Below are 21,120 nucleotides of genomic sequence, written 5' to 3'. Positions count from 1 at the left end.
TGCTGGGGTTGAGCTGCGCTTGTTGACTAACCGTGATCAAAGTCACGGCGCAGGCCCTCAGCCAGACGATGTCCACCTCAGTGGTCCAGAAGTGCCCCTTGGCTTACCTTGTGAGGTGTGAGAGGTTGTCAAGCTAAATGCTTTCTCAATGCTCCCATCTTACGAGGTGGTCTTTTCGGTGACACTGTCGAGGACTGAGCCCAGCGGTTCTCTTCAGTTAGTAGCGGATCGGGGAGCTTCCCATGACAAACCATTGAGTTCCTCTTGGGCCGCCCCTCAGTCTGCTCGTCGCCAAGGGTGTCGTCCCCTGCAAGAAACTCCGGCCCAGCAGGCTCTGCTGTATCCATTGCGGGGAGATGACGCCTCCCGTTTCTGCAGCTGTTTAACTGGTTGGTGAGAATCACCCCTGAGACGGGCGACCCAGAGATGGGTGGGGCTGCTCTTCCACCCCTGGAGGAGGGCCAGGTGGTAAATCCTTTATTGGGTTTGTTTCTGTTCCGCCACTGACCCAAGAGGCAGCGGTACCCAAATTTAAAAGAGCAGTTCCTCCATTTCCAGGTCTGAAGAGGGTTTGGAGAGCAGTGGGAGGAGAAAAACCTCACCACTCTCATCCCCCCTCTTCTGTCGCCAGCGGACAGCAGCGGGCAGCCAAAGCCTCGACTGCTCCCTCTGTCCATCCGTGGAGCCAGGTAAGTGTTGCCTAGCACACTGTGACGCCGCTTCGGGCCGCCTCACAAGGAGAGCCCCCCGAGCCGCGTCCCTGTGTTCCACCTCGCTGCCCTGCTGCGGGTACACCGGTGGTCCCTTTGGTGCTGCTTGTACGGTCTCTGCGAGCCGGGTTAGCGCTCCCCAGTCCGTCTCGCTGGCTCCTTCGGACCATCAGGGTCGGCTTTGCGATTCAGTTCGCCCGGCTTCCCCCCCCAAGTTCAGGGACGTCCTCTTCACTACAGTGAAAGATGCCGATCCCCCTGTCCTGCGTGCGGAGATCGCAGTCCTACTGGCGAAGGACGCGATAGAGCCGGTCCCTCCAGCCGATTTGAGGTCGGGGTTCTACAGCCCCTACTTCATTGTACCCAAGAAAAGCGGCGGGTTACGACCGATCTTGGACCTGCGAGTTTTGAATCGGAGCCTCCACAAGCTACCATTCAAAATGCTCACGCAGAAATGCATTTTCGAGTGCATCCGTCCCCGAGATTGGTTTGCAGCGATTGACCTGAAGGACGCGTACTTCCATGTTTCAATTCTTCCGCGACACAGGCCATTCCTGAGATTCGCGTTCGAAGGTCGAGCATATCAGTACAGAGTCCTACCCTTTGGGCTGGCCCTGTCTCCCCGCGTCTTCACGAAAGTCGTGGAGGGAGCCCTTGTTCCCATGAGAGAACAGGGTGTTCGCATTCTCAACTATCTCGACGACTGGCTCATTCTAGCACAGTCCCGGGATCAGTTGTGCAAACACAGGGATTTGGTGCTCAGACACCTCAGCCAGTTGGGGCTTCAGGTCAACTGGGAAAAGAGCAAACTCGCCCCGGTGCAGAGGATCTCTTTTCTCTGTATGGAGTTGGATTCGGTCGAGCAGATAGCACGCCTCACAGAGGAACGTGCTCGGTCGGTGTTGAACTGCCTGAATACATTCAATGGCAGGACAGCGGTCCCACTGAAGTTCTTTCAGAGGCTCCTGGGGCATATGGCGGCTGCTGCGGCTGTAACACCGCTCGGTCTGCTTCATATGAGACCGCTTCAGCACTGGCTTCACGGCCGAGTCCCGAGATGGGCGTGGCAGCGCGGCACGTTCCGGGTGCCAATCACTCAGGAGTGCCGCCGAACCTTCAGTCCGTGGTCGGACCCCTTGTTTCTTCGGGCAGGAGTGCCCCTAGAACAGGTGTCCCGGCATGCTGTGGTGTTCACAGATGCTTCTGCCACCGGCTGGGGTGCCACGTACAACGGGCATGCAGTCTCAGGGGTTTGGACGGGACCCCATCTGCATTGGCACATCAATTGCCTCAAGTTGCTGGCAATACGCCTTGCTCTGAGCCGCCTCAAAGGCCTGCTTCAGGGCAAGCATGTACTGGTCCGTACGGACAACACTGCGACCGTTGCGTACATCAACCGTCAAGGTGGTCTACGCTCCCGTCGCATGTCGCAACTCGCCCGCCATCTCCTCCTGTGGAGTCGGAAGCATCTGAGGTCGCTTCGCGCCATTCATGTCCCCGGTGTGCTCAACCGTGTGGCCGACAAGCTATCACGAGCTGCGCTGCCAGGAGAGTGGCGACTCCACCCCCAGGTGGTTCAGCTGATCTGGAGAGAATTCGGAGAGGCTCAGGTAGACCTGTTTGCCTCACCAGAAACCTCCCACTGCCAGTTGTTTTACTCTCTGACCGAGGGGACACTCGGGACAGATGCACTGGCTCACAGCTGGCCCCGGGGCCTGCGCAAATATGCGTTTCCCCCAGTGAGCCTAATTGCACAGACCCTGTGCAAAGTCAGGGAGGACGAGGAGCAGGTCTTGTTAGTTGCGCCTTACTGGCCCAACCGGACCTGGTTCCCAGAACTCTCACTCCTCGCGACAGCCCCTCCCTGGCCCATCCCTCTGAGGAAAGACCTTCTTTCTCAGAGACGGGGCACTCTTTGGCACCCACGTTCAGACCTCTGGAAACTCCATGTCTGGTCCCTGGATGGGACGCGGAGGTTCTAGGTGACTTACCCCCTGAGGTACTTAACACCATCACTTCGGCAATTGCACTGTTTACGAGACGTGCTTATGCCTCGAAGTGGAACCTGTTCGTCGAGTGGTGCTCTTCTCGCCGAGAAGACCCCCGAAGATGCTCGATCGGAGTCGTGCTTTCCTTCTTGCAGCAAGGGTTGGAGCGTAGGCTGTCCCCCTCCACCTTCAAAGTCCATACTGCTGCCATATCTGCTTACCACAACCACATAGATGGCAAATCTGTTGGTCAGCACGACCTGGTCATCAGGTTCCTTAGGGGGGCGAGACGGTTAAATCCTCCTCGTCCCCCCTCCATACCCTCTTGGAACCTTACTCTGGTGCTCAGAGCACTCCAGATTGCTCCCTTTGAGCCTTTGCTGTCAGCAGACTTAAAGATTCTGTCTATGAAGACTTTGCTGCTGGTGGCATTGGCCTCCATCAAGAGGGTAGGGGACCTGCAGTCATTTTCGGTCGACGAATCGTGCCTAGAGTTCGGGCCGGGTGACAGCCACGTGGTACTGAGACCCCGGCCTGGCTATGTGCCCAAGGTTCCTACCACTCCCTTCAGGGACCAGGTAGTGAGCCTGCAAGCGCTGCCCTCGGAGGAGGCAGACCCAGCCCTGGCTTTGCTCTGTCCAGTTCGCGCCTTGCGACTCTACATAGACAGAACTCGAAGCTTCAGGACCTCAGACCAGCTCTTTGTCTGTTACGGAGGCCAGCAGAAGGGAAAGGCTGTCTCCAAGCAGAGGATGGCCCACTGGATAGTGGATGCCATCGCCCTGGCTTACCAAGCTCAGGGCGTGCCCTGCCCGCTCAGATTGCATGCCCACTCCACGAGAGGTGTGGCATCCTCCTGGGCGCTGGCTCGTGGCGCCGCGCTAACAGACATTTGTAGAGCTGCGGGCTGGGCGACACCTAACACGTTCGCTAGATTCTATAGCCTTCGTGTCGAGCCGGTCTCCTCCCGTGTTCTTGCCTCAGGTCAGAGGCACGGAGAGGCCCCGGCTTAGTGTCGGCTAGCTGCGCTACATGCGCGTTCTATTCTCCAGAGAGTCCCTACGGGCAGACCCTGTTGAGTCCTCCGGTTACCCTTCGGCAGCCGACGTGGCGGAGCATCTGGCGCCAGGCCTATACTCCGTTGTATCCTTGAGAACCGGATTTAGGCTGGGTTCCATATGTGTGACCCTACGGGGATCCCATATGGCTTTTTCCACGGCTGCTCCTAAACGAAGCCTGTGTCTTTCCCTCTGGGAGAACCCATCTCTCACCGAGTGGAGTCACCCCAGTTCTTCCATATGTTGTACAACCTACAAGGTTAGTCCATATGTACTTATTCATATAACTCCTTCGGGGAAGGATATGGCTTCCGCAGCGTTCCTTATCGCATGTAAGGCTATGCTTTCCCAGCGTTATCCAATTGTCGCACTGAGTGGGTTTTGGGAACAACAGTGATCGACCCTCTCTGTGTGAGCCTGGTCCCACCATCCTTTGGCAAGGGGGTTCAGGTGGCTCACGACAGAGCGCTGGAATCGCAGCTCCTGTGGCGCTTTGGTAGGGATTCCTATTCGTCAGTCTGTCCGACGTACGTCGAACGTGACCGACTGAATGGTAACGTCTCGGTTACATAGGTAACCCTCGTTCCCTGAAGGAGGGAACGGAGACGTACGTCCCGTCGTCACAGGTCGTTGTCCTGCTGATGCTGCCGCCTGCTGGGTTCGGCTCCTCAGCGAAAACCTGAAGATGCAACGCACCTGCTGCTAATTATATACCCGCGCTGCGAGGCGAGCAGCTGATGCATATGATTGCATGCCAATGTGCATTGGCTCGTTTTAGTTACACTCGAAGTAGATTGGCCTCTCTAGCGAGATTCCTATTCGTCGGTCTGTCCGACGTACGTCTCCGTTCCCTCCTTCAGGGAACGAGGGTTACCTATGTAACCGAGACGTTCCTAACCAAAGTATTGTTTAGTGTAAAACATTCTGAAGATTGGTAAACAGGCTGTCGATTAATTAAATGATTAGCTATTTCCCCACAAAAGCTGTTTAATCAGCATAGTAAAGCCTCTCATCCATTGACTTCCATTCAAAAACAGCCTCTGGTGTCCGAGGGCGGAGCGTTCCAGTGGCTTCCAGTGGCTTTGGTTAGAAGCACCGGTTTTGATAGAAACAGTCAGATGCGTCATGATTCAAGCATTTGGAAAAAAAAAATATGAGACTGTTATTGTCAGATTTCATTGGTGATTTCAAATATGAAATTTAATCGAAAGCTTGGCAAACAGCTTTGGAAAATTTGATGTTTCCCCATTCAAAGAGATAGGAGTTGCACTTGCATGCCCAAGAGGCGTTTCAAAGATGGTCGCCGAGTGAAATGACTTAAAGGGACTTTGATAGAAGTCTGGAGTTGAAGATAAGGAAACTGTCACTGTACATTGTCAAGCCACGAGCAATATAGCAAGTGTTGCAGTTTAAAGGAAGAGAGAGAGAGCGAGAGAGAGAGAGAGAGAGAGAGAGAGAGAGGCACCTCTTGGGCACCTAAACAAATATTTATGGCTCTGGATGTCAAAACTGGTCAAAACTGTAAAAGGTTTGGTGCATAGACAACATAGCACATCAGCAAAAGAACACCATTCTGGTAAAGCGAAGGTGGCAGCGTCATGCTTTAGGGCTTTCTTGAACTGGAACGTCTCGGTTACAAAGGTAACCCTCGTTCCCTGAAGGAGGGAACGGAGACGTACGTCGGACAGACCGACGAATAGGAATCTCGCTAGAGAGGCCAATCTACTTCGAGTGTAACTAAACGAGCCAATGCACATTGGCATGCAATCATATGCATCAGCTGCTCGCCTCGCAGCGCGGGTATATAATGAGCAGCAGGTGCGTTGCATCTTCAGGTTTTCGCTGAGGAGCCGAACCGGATAGGCGGCAGCATCAGCGGGGTACAGCGACTGTGGCGACGGGACGTACGTCTCCGTTCCCTCCTTCAGGGAACGAGGGTTACCTTTGTAACCGAGACGTTCCCATTCAGTCGGTCACGTTCGACGTATGTCGGACAGACCGACGAATAGGAATCCCTACCAAAGCGCCACAGGAGCTGCCCCCTTCCAGCGCTCTGTTGTAAGCCACCTGAACCCCCTTGCCTGAGGATGGTGGGACAGGGCTAACACAGAGAGAGTCGATCACTGCTGTTCCCCAAAACCCATTCAGTGAGACTATTGGATAACGCTGGGAAAGCGTACCCTTCGCTGGGAAAGGAACGCTGCGGAAGCCACATCCTTCCCCGAAGGAGTTATGTGGAGAAGTACATATGGACTAACCCTATAGGGCTGTGCTACATATGGAAGAGCTGGGGCGACTCCAACCCGATGAAGGGTAGGTTCTCCCAGAGGGAAAGACACGGGCTTCGTTTAGGAGCAACCGTGGAACCAACCATATGGGATCCCCGTAGGGTCACACATATGGAACCCAGCCTAAACCCGGTTCTCAAGGATACAACGGAGTATAGGCCTGGCGCCAGACGCTCCGCCACGTCGGCTGCCGAAGGGATATCGGAGGACTCGACAGGGTCTGCCTTGTAGGGACTCTCTGGAGAAAAGAAGCGCATGTAGCGCAGCAAGCCGACACTAAGCCGGGGCCTCTCCGTGCCTCTGACCTGTGGCGAGAACATGGGAGGAGACCGGCTCGACACGAAGGCTATAGTATCTAGCGAACGTGTTAGGTGTCGCCCAGCCCGCAGCTCTACAAATGTCTGTCAGCGAGGCGCCACGAGCCAGCGCCCAGGAGGATGCGACACCTCTCGTGGAGTGAGCATGCAACCTGAGCGGGCAGGGCACACCCTGAGCTTGGTAAGCCAGGGCGATGGTATCCACTATCCAGTGGGCCATCCTCTGCTTGGAGACAGCCTTTCCCTTCTGCTGGCCTCCATAACAGACAAGAGCTGGTCTGAGGTCCTGAGGCTTTAGGTTCTGTCTATGTACAGTCGCAAAGCGCGGACTGGACAGAGTAAAGCCAGGGCTGGGTCTGCCTCCTCCGAGGGCAGCGCTTGCAGGCTCACCACCTGGTCCCTGAAGGGAGTGGTAGGAACCTTGGGCACATAGCCAGGCCGGGGTCTTAGTACCACGTGGCTATCACCCGGCCCGAACTCCAGGCACGATTCGTCGACCGAAAATGACTGCAGGTCCCCTACCCTCTTGATGGAGGCCAATGCCACCAGCAGCAAAGTCTTCATAGACAGAATCTTTAAGTCTGCTGACAGCAAAGGCTCAAAGGGAGCAATCTGAAGTGCTCTCAGCACCAGAGTGAGGTCCCAAGAGGGTATGGAGAGGGGACGAGAAGGATTTAACCGTCTCGCCCCCTAAGGAACCTGATGACCAGGTCGTGCTGACCAACAGATTTGCCATCTAAGTGGTCGTGGTAAGCGGATATAGCAGCAGTATGGACTTTGAGGGTGGAGGGGGGACAGCCTACGCTCCAACCCTACTGCAAGAAGGAAAGCACGACTCTGATCGAGCATCTTCGGGGGTCTTCCCGGTGAGAAGAGCACCACTCGACGAACAGGTTCCACTTTGGAGGCGTAAGCACGTCTCGTAGACAGTGCACGTGCCGAAGTGATGGTGTTAAGTACCTCAGGGGGTAAGTCACCTAGAACCTCCGCATCCCGTCCAAGGGACCAGACATGGAGTTTCCAGAGGACTGGACGCGGGTGCCAAAGAGTGCCCCGTCTCTGAGAAAGAAGGTCTTTCCTCAGAGGGATGGGCCAGGGAGGGGCTGTCGCGAGGAGTGAGAGTTCTGGGAACCAGGTCCGGTTGGGCCAGTAAGGCGCAACTAACAAGACCTGCTCCTCGTACTCCCTGACTTTGCACAGGGTCTGTGCAAGTAGGCTCACTGGGGGAAACGCATATTTGCGCAGGCCCCGGGGCCAGCTGTGAGCCAGTGCATCTGTCCCGAGTGTCCCCTCGGTCAGAGAGTAAAACAACTGGCAGTGGGAGGTTTCTGGTGAGGCAAACAGGTCTACCTGAGCCTCTCCGAATTCTCTCCAGATCAGCTGAACCACCTGGGGGTGGAGTCGCCACTCTCCTGGCAGCGCAGCTCGTGATAGCTCGTCGGCCACATGGTTGAGCACACCGGAGACATGAATGGCGCGAAGCGACCTCAGATGCTTCCGACTCCACAGGAGGAGATGGTGGGCGAGTTGTGACATGCGACGGGAGCGTAGACCACCTTGACGGTTGATGTACGCAACGGTCGCAGTGTTGTCCATACGGACCAGTACATGCTTGCCCTGAAGCAGGCCTTTGAGGCGGCTCAGAGCAAGGCGTACTGCCAGCAACTCGAAGCAATTGATGTGCCAATGCAGATGGGGTCCCGTCCAAACCCCTGAGACTGCATGCCCGTATTACGTGGCACCCCAGCCGGTGGCAGAAGCATCTGTGAACACCACAGCATGCCGGGACACCTGTTCTAGGGGCACTCCTGCCCGAAGAAACAAGGGGTCCGACCACGGACTGAAGGTTCGGCGGCACTCCTGAGTGATTGGCACCCGGAATGTGCCGCGCTGCCACGCCCATCTCGGGACTCGGCCGTGAAGCCAGTGCTGAAGCGGTCTCATATGAAGCAGACCGAGCGGTGTTACAGCCGCAGCAGCCGCCATATGCCCCAGGAGCCTCTGAAAGAACTTCAGTGGGACCGCTGTCCTGCCATTGAATGTATTCAGGCAGTTCAACACTGACCGAGCACGTTCCTCTGTGAGGCGTGCTATCTGCTCGACCGAATCCAACTCCATACCGAGAAAAGAGATCCTCTGCACCGGGGCGAGTTTGCTCTTTTCCCAGTTGACCTGAAGCCCCAACTGGCTGAGGTGTCTGAGCACCAAATCCCTGTGTTTGCACAACTGATCCCGGGACTGTGCTAGAATGAGCCAGTCGTCGAGATAGTTGAGAATGCGAACACCCTGTTCTCTCATGGGAACAAGGGCTCCCTCCACGACTTTCGTGAAGACGCGGGGAGACAGGGCCAGCCCGAAGGGTAGGACTCTGTACTGATATGCTCGACCTTCGAACGCGAATCTCAGGAATGGCCTGTGTCGCGGAAGAATTGAAACATGGAAGTACGCGTCCTTCAGGTCAATCGCTGCAAACCAATCTCGGGGACGGATGCACTCGAAAATGCGTTTCTGCGTGAGCATTTTGAATGGTAGCTTGTGGAGGCTCCGATTCAAAACTCGCAGGTCCAAGATCGGTCGTAACCCGCCGCTTTTCTTGGGTACAATGAAGTAGGGGCTGTAGAACCCCGACCTCAAATCGGCTGGAGGGACCGGCTCTATCGCGTCCTTCGCCAGTAGGACTGCGATCTCCGCACGCAGGACAGGGGCATCGGCATCTTTCACTGTAGTGAAGAGGACGTCCCTGAACTTGGGGGGGGGAAGCCGGGCGAACTGAATCGCAAAGCCGACCCTGATGGTCCGAAGGAGCCAGCGAGACGGACTGGGGAGCGCTAACCCGGCTCGTAGAGACCGTACAAGCAGGACCAAAGGGACCACCGGTGTACCCGCAGCAGGGCAGCGAGGTGGAACACAGGGACGCGGCTCGGGGGGCTCTCCTTGTGAGGCGGCCCGAAGCGGCGTCACAGTGTGCTAGGCAACACTTACCTGGCTCCACGGATGGACAGAGGGAGCAGTCGAGGCTTTGGCTGCCCGCTGCTCGCTGCTGTCCGCTGGCGACAGAAGAGGGGGATGAGAGTGGTGAGGTTTTTCTCCTCCCACTGCTCTCCAAACCCTCTTCAGACCTGGAAATGGAGGAACTGCTCTTTAAAATTTGGGTACCGCTGCCTCTTGGGTCAGTGGCGGAACAGAAACAAACCCAATAAAGGATTTACCACCTGGCCCTCCTCCAGGGGTGGAAGAGCAGCCCCACCCATCTCTGGGTCGCCCGTCTCAGGGGTGATTCTCACCAACCAGTTAAACAGCTGCAGAGACGGGAGGCGTCATCTCCCCGCAATGGATACAGCAGAGCCTGCTGGGCCGGAGTTTCTTGCAGGGGACGACACCCTTGGCGACGAGCAGACTGAGGGGCGGCCCAAGAGGAACTCAATGGTTTGTCATGGGAAGCTCCCCTATCCGCTACTAACTGAGGAGAACCGCTGGGCTCAGTCCTCGACAGTGTCACCGAAAAGGCCACCTCGTAAGATGGGAGCATTGAGAAGCATTTAGCTTGACAACCTCTCACACCTCACAAGGTAAGCCAGGGGGCACTTCTGGACCACGGAGGTGGACATCGTCTGGCTGAGGGCCTGCGCCGTGACTTTGATCACGGTTAGTCAACAAGCGCAGCTCAACCCCAGCACAGAACTACCCTCATGCAAAAAGAGTGCCTTGGCCTCACATGCAGGGTGGGCGTGGTCTGTGTACAGCCACCCCATCCAAGAGGGTAGTGAGAGAGGAAAAACTTATGCAGATTGGCACCTTTGGCATTCCATATTTATGGCACCAATATACCCCCATACTGCCAAGTTTTCCACGCACATCTGGAAGACCCAGGAAAGCATGGCTGTAAACTCTGAATCTGAGTCAGCATAAGCACACACCATTACAGTGGGCAGCGTCACCCTCATTTCCAGAGCATAACAGCACTCTCTCCGATGCTGCAATCGACGTCTGTCCCTCAGCTGGAGCTCTGAATGAAATGCTAGGTTCCCCTATGAAAAGGACCAGCAATCCAATCCAGAAACTGCACAGCTTGCAATGCGCTAGAGAGGGAGGGGCCCTAGGGGGTTGGTTCCCCGAAGGAACCCCTCAACCTCATGTCACCCAAGCCATATCAGCAAAGTAGACCTCTTCTGGTGCACCAGAGAGGGCGCTACAATGGAGATTACGCAAGGGAACCGCGCATCTAGAGCGCCGAGCGAGCGCTGGGTTGCCGTGACAACCCGCGCTGCAGCCCGGCAGCTCGACGGCACACGACACGCAGAGGAGCGAGAGGTTTGCTCTCGCTGATCTCCGCGGTCTCCCAGAGTGTCGGGCAGAGCCGCGGCTGTGCTTTTACACACAAGCGGCAGCTGGCCAACAACAGAGGGGACTCAAGCTTCCCGGAGAAAGAAGAGTCACGACCGGCGTGTCGACGTGATCATGTTCTCATATGAAAACATGAACACCCACGAACATCATTTCAGCACGCGCCCAGACATGCGAAACGGTGATCGTGGCCGTCAGTGAGGACAGGAACGATCGCATCCAGAAACACAAGTAGGATGTCGTCTTTAAAAAGACGCGAATCTACTTGTGTAAGCTCTTTCAGGGACTTTACTCTTTTAGAAGTGCTGAAGCACGCAGGGGAACGGCCACCGCAACACAGACAGGGATTGTGTGCAGCCTGTCATGTGCTTTCTCTCTCTTTGAAGGCGCTCACTCTTACCAGCCGTAAAAACGGCTTTTCAGCGCTCAAAAGCGCACCGTACCGGCCGTGAGAACAGCCTTCTGACGCTGTCAAACAGCTATTTGCTCAAAAACGGCAAACGAAACAGAAAAAGAGAGGACTTCGACCCCGCTGCTGTGCTGTTCGCCCGCACTCGGAAAAAAAGAGAAGTTCAACCAAAAAGCTTGACTCATCTTCTAGCAGACACTCGCTTGCAGAGAACAGGAACAAACACCGTTCGGCTCCGAAGCGAAAAGCTGAAGATGCAACGCACCTGCTGCTCATTATATACCCGCGCTGCGAGGCGAGCAGCTGATGCATATGATTGCATGCCAATGTGCATTGGCTCGTTTAGTTACACTCGAAGTAGATTGGCCTCTCTAGCGAGATTCCTATTCGTCGGTCTGTCCGACGTACGTCGAACGTGACCGACTGAATGGGAACTGGGGCTTTAGTGAAGGTGCTGGAGTGAATCATGAATAGCTAAAAAAAAAAAGGCTAAAAAAAGAAGAAATTTCACCTTTCTGCATGACAGTGATTGAAAACACACATCTAGTTCAACTAAAGAATAGCTTCAGCAAAGAAAGGTGAATGTTTTCCAGACCTGAATCCTATAGAAAATCTTTGGAGAGGACCTGTTGACGCTTTGCACAGGAGATCACAATTTAACACATCTGGAATGTTTTTGCAAAGAAGAGAAGAAAAATATTTAAGCTGATAAAGTCCTATCCTATCATATCCTATCCCTGTCTGCTGTAATAAAATCAAAGGGTGCTTTAACTAAATATTAGTTTAGGTGTGTGTACACTTATAAATTTAGTTATTCCGATTTATTTATTTGTTTATTTTATGAAATGTGTCACGTTGGTTTTCGGTGGCATTGCATAGGCTGTACCTTTTACATTAAAGGTGCAAAATTTGTAATATGATTGATCTTTGTTTCATTTTGTACATCACAAAACAAAACAAAAACAAAAACAGCTGTTTTAACAGGTTTGTAGACTTTTGTGCATTACATGACAGCTATTACATGATTTGGATGAGGAATGGAGATGAAGGGTCAGTCTGTATTGTTATATAGATTTTTACATCAATGCAAATCTCCACCCTTCTCTCATGTAAACAGGAGCACACAGACATAATAAAGGCTCTTAGTGTTTTACAGAGCCACAGTGCAGTGAAAATACAACCAGAATCATGGACTGCATTTCCATACTGCTGGTTTTGGCAACTGCACCCTGTGAGTATCTTCAGCTCAACACAAAAAACTAATAAATCAAGTTCAATTTGAATTACTAAAAATGCTTTAATGATTGTAGGTCTTTTCTGTATTGAGCTGAATCAGCCTCCTGTCATGGTAGTAAAACCAGGAGAAACATTTACCATCGCCTGTAAGATCACTGGATATTCAGCTTCAGGCGGTGGCTACACAAACTGGATCAGACATTCAAGTGGAAAACCGATGGAATGGACTGGCTGGTTCCACACTTCCGCAATGGTGTCATAGATTCACTGAAAAATAAGATCAGTTTCTCATCTGAATCCTCCAGCAACGCAGTCATTTTAACAGGACAAAACTTCAACACTGAAGACACAGCTGTGTATTATTGTGCTCGCAATACACTGTGCCACAAACTGCCACAGGACCTTCACAAAAACCTCTCTTAATGAAGACATTTTCAATAAAAAGGTTTATTTGTTGACATAATATTAGACTTTTCTGAGTTAATTTTTGCAGTATATAATATCATATGACAAAATACCAAATTTTGTATGTCAAATAAATAAATGTTTTGAATACTGAATAGGTCAGGTGATGTTTTAGCCTTTGTAAATCAGTTATCTTTAAGTGTCTTTACAATAAAATCATCTGCTAAATGGCAAGTAATAAAATATAAAATAATTCAGAAGGGGGCACCCTTTCTCATTAAATTAGTAACTGGTGATTGTGATGAACCAGTTTTGTTTGAACACACCTACTCTGTTACTCCACATGCATGAGTAAATATATCAATGCAAACCCAACTGCCATATTTCCTATTTAAACAACTAGCAAATGAGTGTTCAATCTGAAGAGGAGAAACAATGTTCTCCCTAAAACTCTTTCTGCTGTTGGCAACTGCACACAGTGAGTGTTTTCATATTTTACAATTCTGAAGGAGTTAAGGGGGTTTTATTTAGGCAGTTTTAGGGTGTTAAACTGTAAAACCCATTCCCATTTTATCACTATTTTGATTGTTTGTAAAGTCCCCCCCGCACCCCCCTCTCTCTCTCTCTCTCTCTTTGCAGGTATTGACTCTCAGGTTGTGCTCACACAGTCTGAACAGTCAGTAGTTGTGACTCCAGGTGGTTCCCGCAAACTGACCTGTGCCTGCAGTGGATTCACTCTTAGTAGCTATAGGATGCACTGGATCCGTCAGGCACCTGGAAAAGGACTTGAATGGATCTTGCACTATTATACAGACTCTGACAAAGGCTCAGCTCAGTCAGTGCAGGGCAGGTTCACAGCATCTAAGGACAGCTCTAATTTCTATCTGCACATGAATCAGCTGAAGACTGAAGACACTGCAGTGTATTACTGTGCAAGAGAGACACTGGAAACACTAATAAAGACAGCTGTTCAAAAACTCATCATGAGAAATGTAGTGGACATAGTTTATTTACACAAGCTGAAAAAGGGGAAGAGCCTCTTGAAGTGACATAGGCCAGTCAGTGTTTTGAATGAACATACATTAAATACAAAAACCTGTTGATATTACAATGATTCCTTATTTTAAATCATATTTGCTCAACTCAGTAAAGCTATACTGACTAGTCTGTTTCCCAAAGTATGTCTTAGTATAAAAAGTTGATCTGTTCGGTCTATACATTCTTTGATATTAATAATGGACTGGATTCTTTTTCTAATAACCTTTAAACTTCATTACCTCTAATACATGCTTCACTACTGAGCTTATTTTAAAAAGAAAGAAAGAAAGAAAGAAAGAATATATATATTCTTATATATATATATATATAAATATACATATTTATTCATGTGCTTGCGCGTACCTCAAAATGCAGCATATCAGATCATATAAGTATGGTATTTATTTGGATGTTTACATTTGATTCTGAATGAGTTTCATAGTAGCTAGGCTGCAGCTAACGGAGCTAAAGCTAACATTACACACTGTTGGAGAGATTTATAAAGAATGAAGTTGTGTTTATGAATTATACAGACTGCAAGTGTTTAATAATGAAAATAGCGACGGCTCTTGTCTCCGTGAATACAGTAAGAAATGAGGGTCAGCTGTTCGAGTTAACAGCCTGGGGTCAGCTTCCTTTGCTGTTCGAGTTAACATAACAGTGGAATTTGCACCGCAGCGCCCCCACACCTTGATGCTCATGACAAGAATAGCATGTATAATTATCTTTATTGAAGTGAATTAGGTTTAAATCGCCGTCATGCATGAATGAATGATATTTTTGTAATTTTACACATAATAATCCACAATGATCACATTACACAAAACTGAAATTGCACGTCAAAATAACACATTGTCAATATTTTTTGAGACCCCCAAAAATTTCACAAATCACATTTTCAGGGGAGCCCATGTCTTATTAGGCTAAGGGGAGCTGAGCTCCCCCCGTAGTTCGCACCCTGATAAGGACAAAGAAAATGTAAATGTACCTTTAGAGGGCAGTCTATGCAAACCTACTTCTTGTCTCTTTTAAAAGCCCCCACTCTATTCATCTACAGACACAAAACTTGTTTGTGACTTTCCTGCATCAGGTTCCTCTTTTCATAACATGGCAATGGATATTGTGTCTAAACTGGGATTTATCTTCATGTTTGCTCTCACAGAATGTAAGAAGGGCTTTTGAAAACCTGTTGACAATCAGACTTATTCATGTGTACTGTTGTAAATGTTAATGTTGAACTGTTCATTTTTCAGTCTGTTGGTGTCAGACACTGACTGAGTCTGAGTCAGCGGTCATTAAACCTGGAGGATCTCACAGACTTACCTGTACAGCCTCTGGATTTAGCAGTGACCAGAGCTTGTCTTGGATCAGACAGGCAGCAGGAGGAGGTCTGGAGTGGCTGGCATACATCTCATCTAGCAGTAGTTATATATACTACTCTCAGTCTGTTCAGGGACGGTTCACCATCTCCAGAGACAACAGCAAGAAACAGATGTATCTGCAGATGAATAATATGAAGAATGAAGACACTGCTGTATATTATTGTGCAAGAGAGCCACAGTGACAAATACAACTACAGTACTGCACAAAATCTGAAAACAACCATATAAACAGCTCTATATAAAATGTTATCATTCTACGCTCCTGTCACGGTGTGGTTGCATCAAAGAGAGTTGAGGCAGGATCTAGATGCAGCAGTCAACTTTAATTAACAATGAATCAAAATAACAAACACTCAGGATAACAGGGGAATATAAAATGCAGGAGAGAAACAACCACTAACCAAAGACATACTAATAGGCATAAGAATGGACACAAGAGGTAATTAACAGGCACACATAAATAGGGGAATATTTGAAATGACAGCCATTTGTATGGTGTTCAAAACCATAGACATAATTGAGTGAACTCAATCAATCCGATAATGCACCCCAATAACAAGTGTCAACCAATGGACACTCAACGGCTAGAGAATACCACTGTGAGGGTCGTGCCAAATGAACCACCGCATCTCACCAAAAGATGGTGCACCGCAGCTGAATCATCCATCCATTGTCCAAACCACTGGTCCAATGTGGCTGCAGTGTAATATCATATACAGGTATAAATACCTTTTATTAATGGATTAATAAACTGTTTAATTAAGGTTTATACATGCTAGTTTCCATGACAGAGTTCAAGATAAACATTTTCATTACTCCTGGAGCTGCCAGTTTGCTAAGTTTCAAATGTTTTTTATACAACATGCACAATATGCAAAAGTGACTAAGGACGACTACTAAGGAAGACAGGAAATAAACACAGGAACTAGGAGCAAAACTAAACCAAAACAGAACATGAACCTGACAATTCCCTATTGTTTTTATAGATGCTGAATATTAGACACTTAAATATTATATATTATTTGAGAGCAATGATGGACAGCAAAATTTATAGCATGTGGGTCACTAATTATGCTAAATGTTCATTTTCAAAGTATTGGTTAAAACTGTCTAAATCCAGTCAAGTCACTCCGATCATTTGCTTTAAACAGCGAATTCTGTCATCATCTACTCACATCCTGTGGGACAAAATGTCAAACATGCTTCATACAAAGGAAATAGAAGGTCATATCAATTTTGCTATTAAACAATAAAGTATGTAGGGTTGATGTTTGAACCTTTGTACCCTTTCTAATCAAATGTTGAACCTCTAGACTAGTGGTTCTCAAACCTGTCCTGGAGTTGCCTACCAACGGCCCTGCACATTCCCTATATCTGATACACCCGTTTCAGGTCTTGCAGTCTCTACTAATGAGCTCATGAGTTGAATAAGGTGTGACAGATGAGGGAAACATACAAAATGTTCTAGACTCTCGTCTTACAACTATATAAATAACTATTAAGTAGTTGTTTTCCTCTCTGGTCATGTCTAATCTCTTGGAAATCTATTTCTAACTGACTATAGACACAATCTATATAGACAATATGGACAGACTTTCAGAGCATGTAACTTATGACAAAAACTATCAAAACTGAACCAAGAAATTGAGATACTTTAAATCACTTGAAAAAAAGTGATTTGAATCACATGAAAAAAAAAGTGGTTAAATTGTTAAGTTCCTGTGTAACTCTTCTGCATCATCATATCAGTTACAGTTCTGTGGTGAAAAGACCAGGAGAATCAGTCACTCTGTCCTGCAGTGCGTCTGGATTCTCAATGAGCAGCAACTGGATGCACTGGATCCGTCAGAAACCAGGGAGAGGACTGGAGTGGATCGAGTTTATATATGGCTCAAGTGTATATATTGCTCAGTCTCTACAAGGCCAGTTCTCCATCACAAAAGACACCAGCAAAAACATGCTGTATTTAGAGGTGAAAAGCCTGAAGACTGAAGACACAGCTGTTTATTACTGTGCAAGAAGCTCACATTACACAAAAGACTGCAGGACTGAACAAAAACTATTCATGCATGAGATCACTGAAGCAAATTTACTGCAAACATCTTCAAGATTCAAAATATTCATTGTTTTAAATGTTACATTTTCTGTAACATTTCCTCATAAACTTTCAAAATCATTGTGTATAAAGGTGCCCATAAACAGGATAATTTTCGTTTAAATAAATGTACAAATAAATGGCCAAATAAACTGAATTCAACTGAACAGTGTGTAGCTAGTCTTTTAAAGTGAATAAGCATTTTCAAGATTTCACTCAGGATTTTCCTATTGGGTTTTTTCTTAAAGAGACAAACAATGGTCAAAGAGACAAAAAAAATGGTCCTCAGAATTACCTGTTTTTTTAATGAGCATAATATGTCTGTATGGACAGTAGGAAAATTCAGAATAAGTCAAACTGAAGGCTCATAAATGAAAGGAGCAGCAGACACTTCATCTGAGACCCTTTGATTTCTGTCTATCAGTGACTTAGCAGACTGTATGAATGTGACTTTGTTGTGAGCAAGCAGTTGCAGCCAAAGATATTAGTTCCCCCTGCATCCTCTGACTATGATCAGACTGGTGATTTTGTGTTCGAGAGATCTGTGACCTGCTGTTTTGAGAATCGGTGTGACATCGGGTCAATAATGAATGAATGAAGAGTAAGTGAACAGGCCTACTAAACAAATATTCAAATAAAAACACAACTAGATTAAAAATCCTTACACCTGCGAACCTCTATATATGCAAATGATTCAGTAGGGAGGATCAGAGTCACTCAGACACTCACAGGACTGTGTTATAAACTCAATCCTCAGTCAGTGTTTATGTTCTGCTGCAGTGTAGATAAATATCTTCTTATTCTCTTCATTTGACAGTTTTATGGTGATAATGGAAATGTTACTTTATGGAGTTCTCCTGATGATTATTTCAAGTGAGAATAATTTCACTCCAGATTATTGTTGTCATTTCATTTTTTTCTAATTCATCTAACATAATTTTTTCTCTGTTTTTCAGCTGTTAGTGGTCAGTCTTTGACCTCCTCAGATTCTGTGGTGAAAAGACCAGGAGAATCAGTAACTCTGTCCTGCAGTGCGTCTGGATTCTCAATGAGCAGCTACTGGATGGGCTGGATCCGTCAGAAACCAGGGAGAGGACTGGAGTGGATTGGGAGTATATATGGCTCAACTATATATTATGCTCAGTCTCTACAGGGCCAGTTCTCCATCACAAAAGACACCAGCAAAAACATGCTGTATTTAGAGGTGAAAAGCCTGAAGACTGAAGACACAGCTGTTTATTACTGTGCAAGACACTCACAGTTACACAACAGACTGCAGGGCTGAACAAAAACTATTAATGCACTGAAAACTGAAAACTATTAATATCACTGAAGCAATTATTGCAAATTTCCCCACATTTCAACACATTACTTGTTTAGAAATGTTGTTTAAAACATTTGAATACTCCTGTATAAACAACTTTCAGGTGAATTAGTACACTGCAATGGCAAATAATATTATTTACAATATGCAAGATGAATCTAGATATAGATTTTTTTTTTTCTTTTGGTCTGACCTTCCTTTTATTGATATAAAATCTGCTGGAGGATGGGCTATGCAAATTTCAGTGTTTTGTCACTGAGATTTTTAACAAACACTTGTGCAAAAATGGTCCTCAGAATGGTCCTCACAATCACTACCATTACGTTCCTTGTGAGAGACGTGCGCGCTCCAGTAACTTTCCACACTTCACAGAGTATGGAATTATGTTTCTGCCACAATTCGGCGTGCGCAAGATCATATTTTGAGCGTGCAAAAGGGCATTCCTAAATAGCATGAAGTATTTTGATAATTACTTTACTGTTATTACATTGCATTTCTGCATTTATTTCATATGTTTTATTTTAAAAATATCCAGAGGCAAGTTTTATACCTTGCTTACACTCTTAACTATTTAAAAGGGCAAAAGTCTGTCCATCTAATTACATAAACTGCAGTTCAGTAAGAAGTTACTTACCAGTTAACTGAGGTGCAGGAAACACTGGGACATGTCATTACGTAATAATACAATATGATTTTCATAAAAAAATAAAAAAATAAATAAAAATAATAATTTATTTCGAGTGTTAGACATTTGAATTTGAAAATAAATAGTATCAAAGACTTTATATAGTCCTAAAGGGACTTTGGTGGTGTTCAAGCCATTAAACAAAAGCCTCTTCCACCATGTATTTTTCCTCTTCCGCTGTCAGTAAAGCAGGGAGTTTTGTGATTGGTTGTCAAGCCAGCCAATCAGAATTTAACAGCCTCATCTCTGATTGGCTGGATTGTGGCACATTGTAGCGCTCTGTTGTATTGAGCACGTGAGCCATCGGTGATTGAGAGCACTCAGTGTGGGTATCAGGAGAGCAAGCGAGACGTTTCACACGCAAAAGAGAATATCTGTGCACATCCAAATAAACTTCTTTTAAATGTAAAATTGATTTTCGTTCGCTCAAAATACTTTTTTATTTGCGAGACGAACATTTCTCCGCAAAACTCAGTTCACGTGCGTGCAAAATGCCCTTTTGCGCGCACAAAATATGATCTTGCGCACGTGGAATTGTGGCAGAAACGTAATTCCATACACAGGCGCCGCATGCAATGTTTTTGTCAGGAGTAACAACTGCAGATTATGAGTTACCTGCGGTGAGTCTGACATAATGAATCCACTAACACGACACAGTGAATGCCGGTGGTAAACAAACACTCTTGTTCCAATACTCGTGCAAGAGTTTTGGGAGGCGTTCCCTTGAAATGAGCTGTGAAGGAGGGGGGTTGTTCTTACGCATGCGCTCATTTCAAAAACTCACTAACAGTCTTTGGTTTCTCAGTTGTCGAAAACATCCTCTATAGCACCTTTAATCAACTTTTTTTTTTTTTAATCAACTTTATTTTTAAACACTTCAGTCTCTCTTTTTTTATTTTAACAGTGTGCAAAGGTCAGACGCTGACTGAGTCTGAGTCAGTCGTTCTCAAACCTGGGAACGAACATAAACTGACCTGTACTTTTTCAGGATTAAGCATTGGCATTGCAGAAATTTCATGGATAAGACAGGCTGAAGGCAAAGGGCTCGAGTGGATCTCATATATTTCTGCTCCAAGCGGCGGTATCAAATATTACTCTAAAACTGTTGGCGGACACTTCACTATAACCAGAGACAACAGTAAAATGCAGGTGTATCTGCATATGACAAACCTGCAGGCTGAGGACACTGTCTGAAAAACACTGTAACACAAGAGGTGCAGTACATAAACTTATGTTCTCTGGAGATATTCACTGTTCATGCCTTACTTTATCAAAAAAAAAAAAAAAAAATCAGGTAATTAAAAAAAAAAAACTGACTTTCACTCATCAACATTAGCATTAAAGCATGTGAAAAAAAATATTCATCCATCTCATCTCTAAACACCTAAAACATGTTACTCCAATTATTAGTGCACTTCATTTTTCATCAATTATCATGAGCTAGAAAAGACGAAGCAATAAGATGGTTTCAGAGGTTAAGGGCACAGAAAATGTAAATGTGCCTTTAGAGGGCAGTCTATGCAAACCTACTTCTTGTCTCTTTTAAAAGCCCCCACTCTATTCATCTACAGACACAAAACTTGACTTTCCTGCATCAGGTTCCTCTTTTCATAACATGGCAATGGATATTGTGTCTAAACTGGGTTTTATCTTCATGTTTGCTCTCACAGAATGTAAGAAGGGCTTTTGAAAACCTGTTGACAATCAGACTTATTCATGTGTACTGTTGTAAATGTTAATGTTGAACTGTTCATTTTTCAGTCTGTTGGTGTCAGACACTGACTGAGTCTGAGTCAGCGGTCATTAAACCTGGAGGATCTCACAGACTTACCTGTACAGCC

At 47.3% G+C, this 21,120-nt stretch overlaps 2 gene segments (V, D, J or C); both read left to right on the top strand.

Annotated features, from left to right (window-relative positions):
• Window positions 1-13,190: 13,190 nt before the first annotated feature.
• On the top strand, window positions 13,191-13,804 carry LOC137004568 (immunoglobulin heavy variable 3-30-3-like). The segment is given in 2 exon segments: window positions 13,191-13,233; window positions 13,395-13,804. Coding segments are annotated over 2 exon segments (453 nt in total).
• Window positions 13,805-14,900: 1,096 nt separating this feature from the next.
• Window positions 14,901-15,357, top strand: LOC137004562 (immunoglobulin heavy variable 3-21-like). The segment is given in 2 exon segments: window positions 14,901-14,958; window positions 15,047-15,357. Coding segments are annotated over 2 exon segments (369 nt in total).
• The last annotated feature ends 5,763 nt before the right edge of the window (window positions 15,358-21,120 follow it).

Source organism: Chanodichthys erythropterus, chromosome 3, assembly GCF_024489055.1.
Source record: "Chanodichthys erythropterus isolate Z2021 chromosome 3, ASM2448905v1, whole genome shotgun sequence".
Lineage (NCBI taxonomy): Eukaryota > Metazoa > Chordata > Actinopteri > Cypriniformes > Xenocyprididae > Chanodichthys > Chanodichthys erythropterus.
The sequence above is the reverse complement of the archived record's forward strand: the minus strand, read 5'-3'. Positions and strand labels throughout refer to the sequence as shown.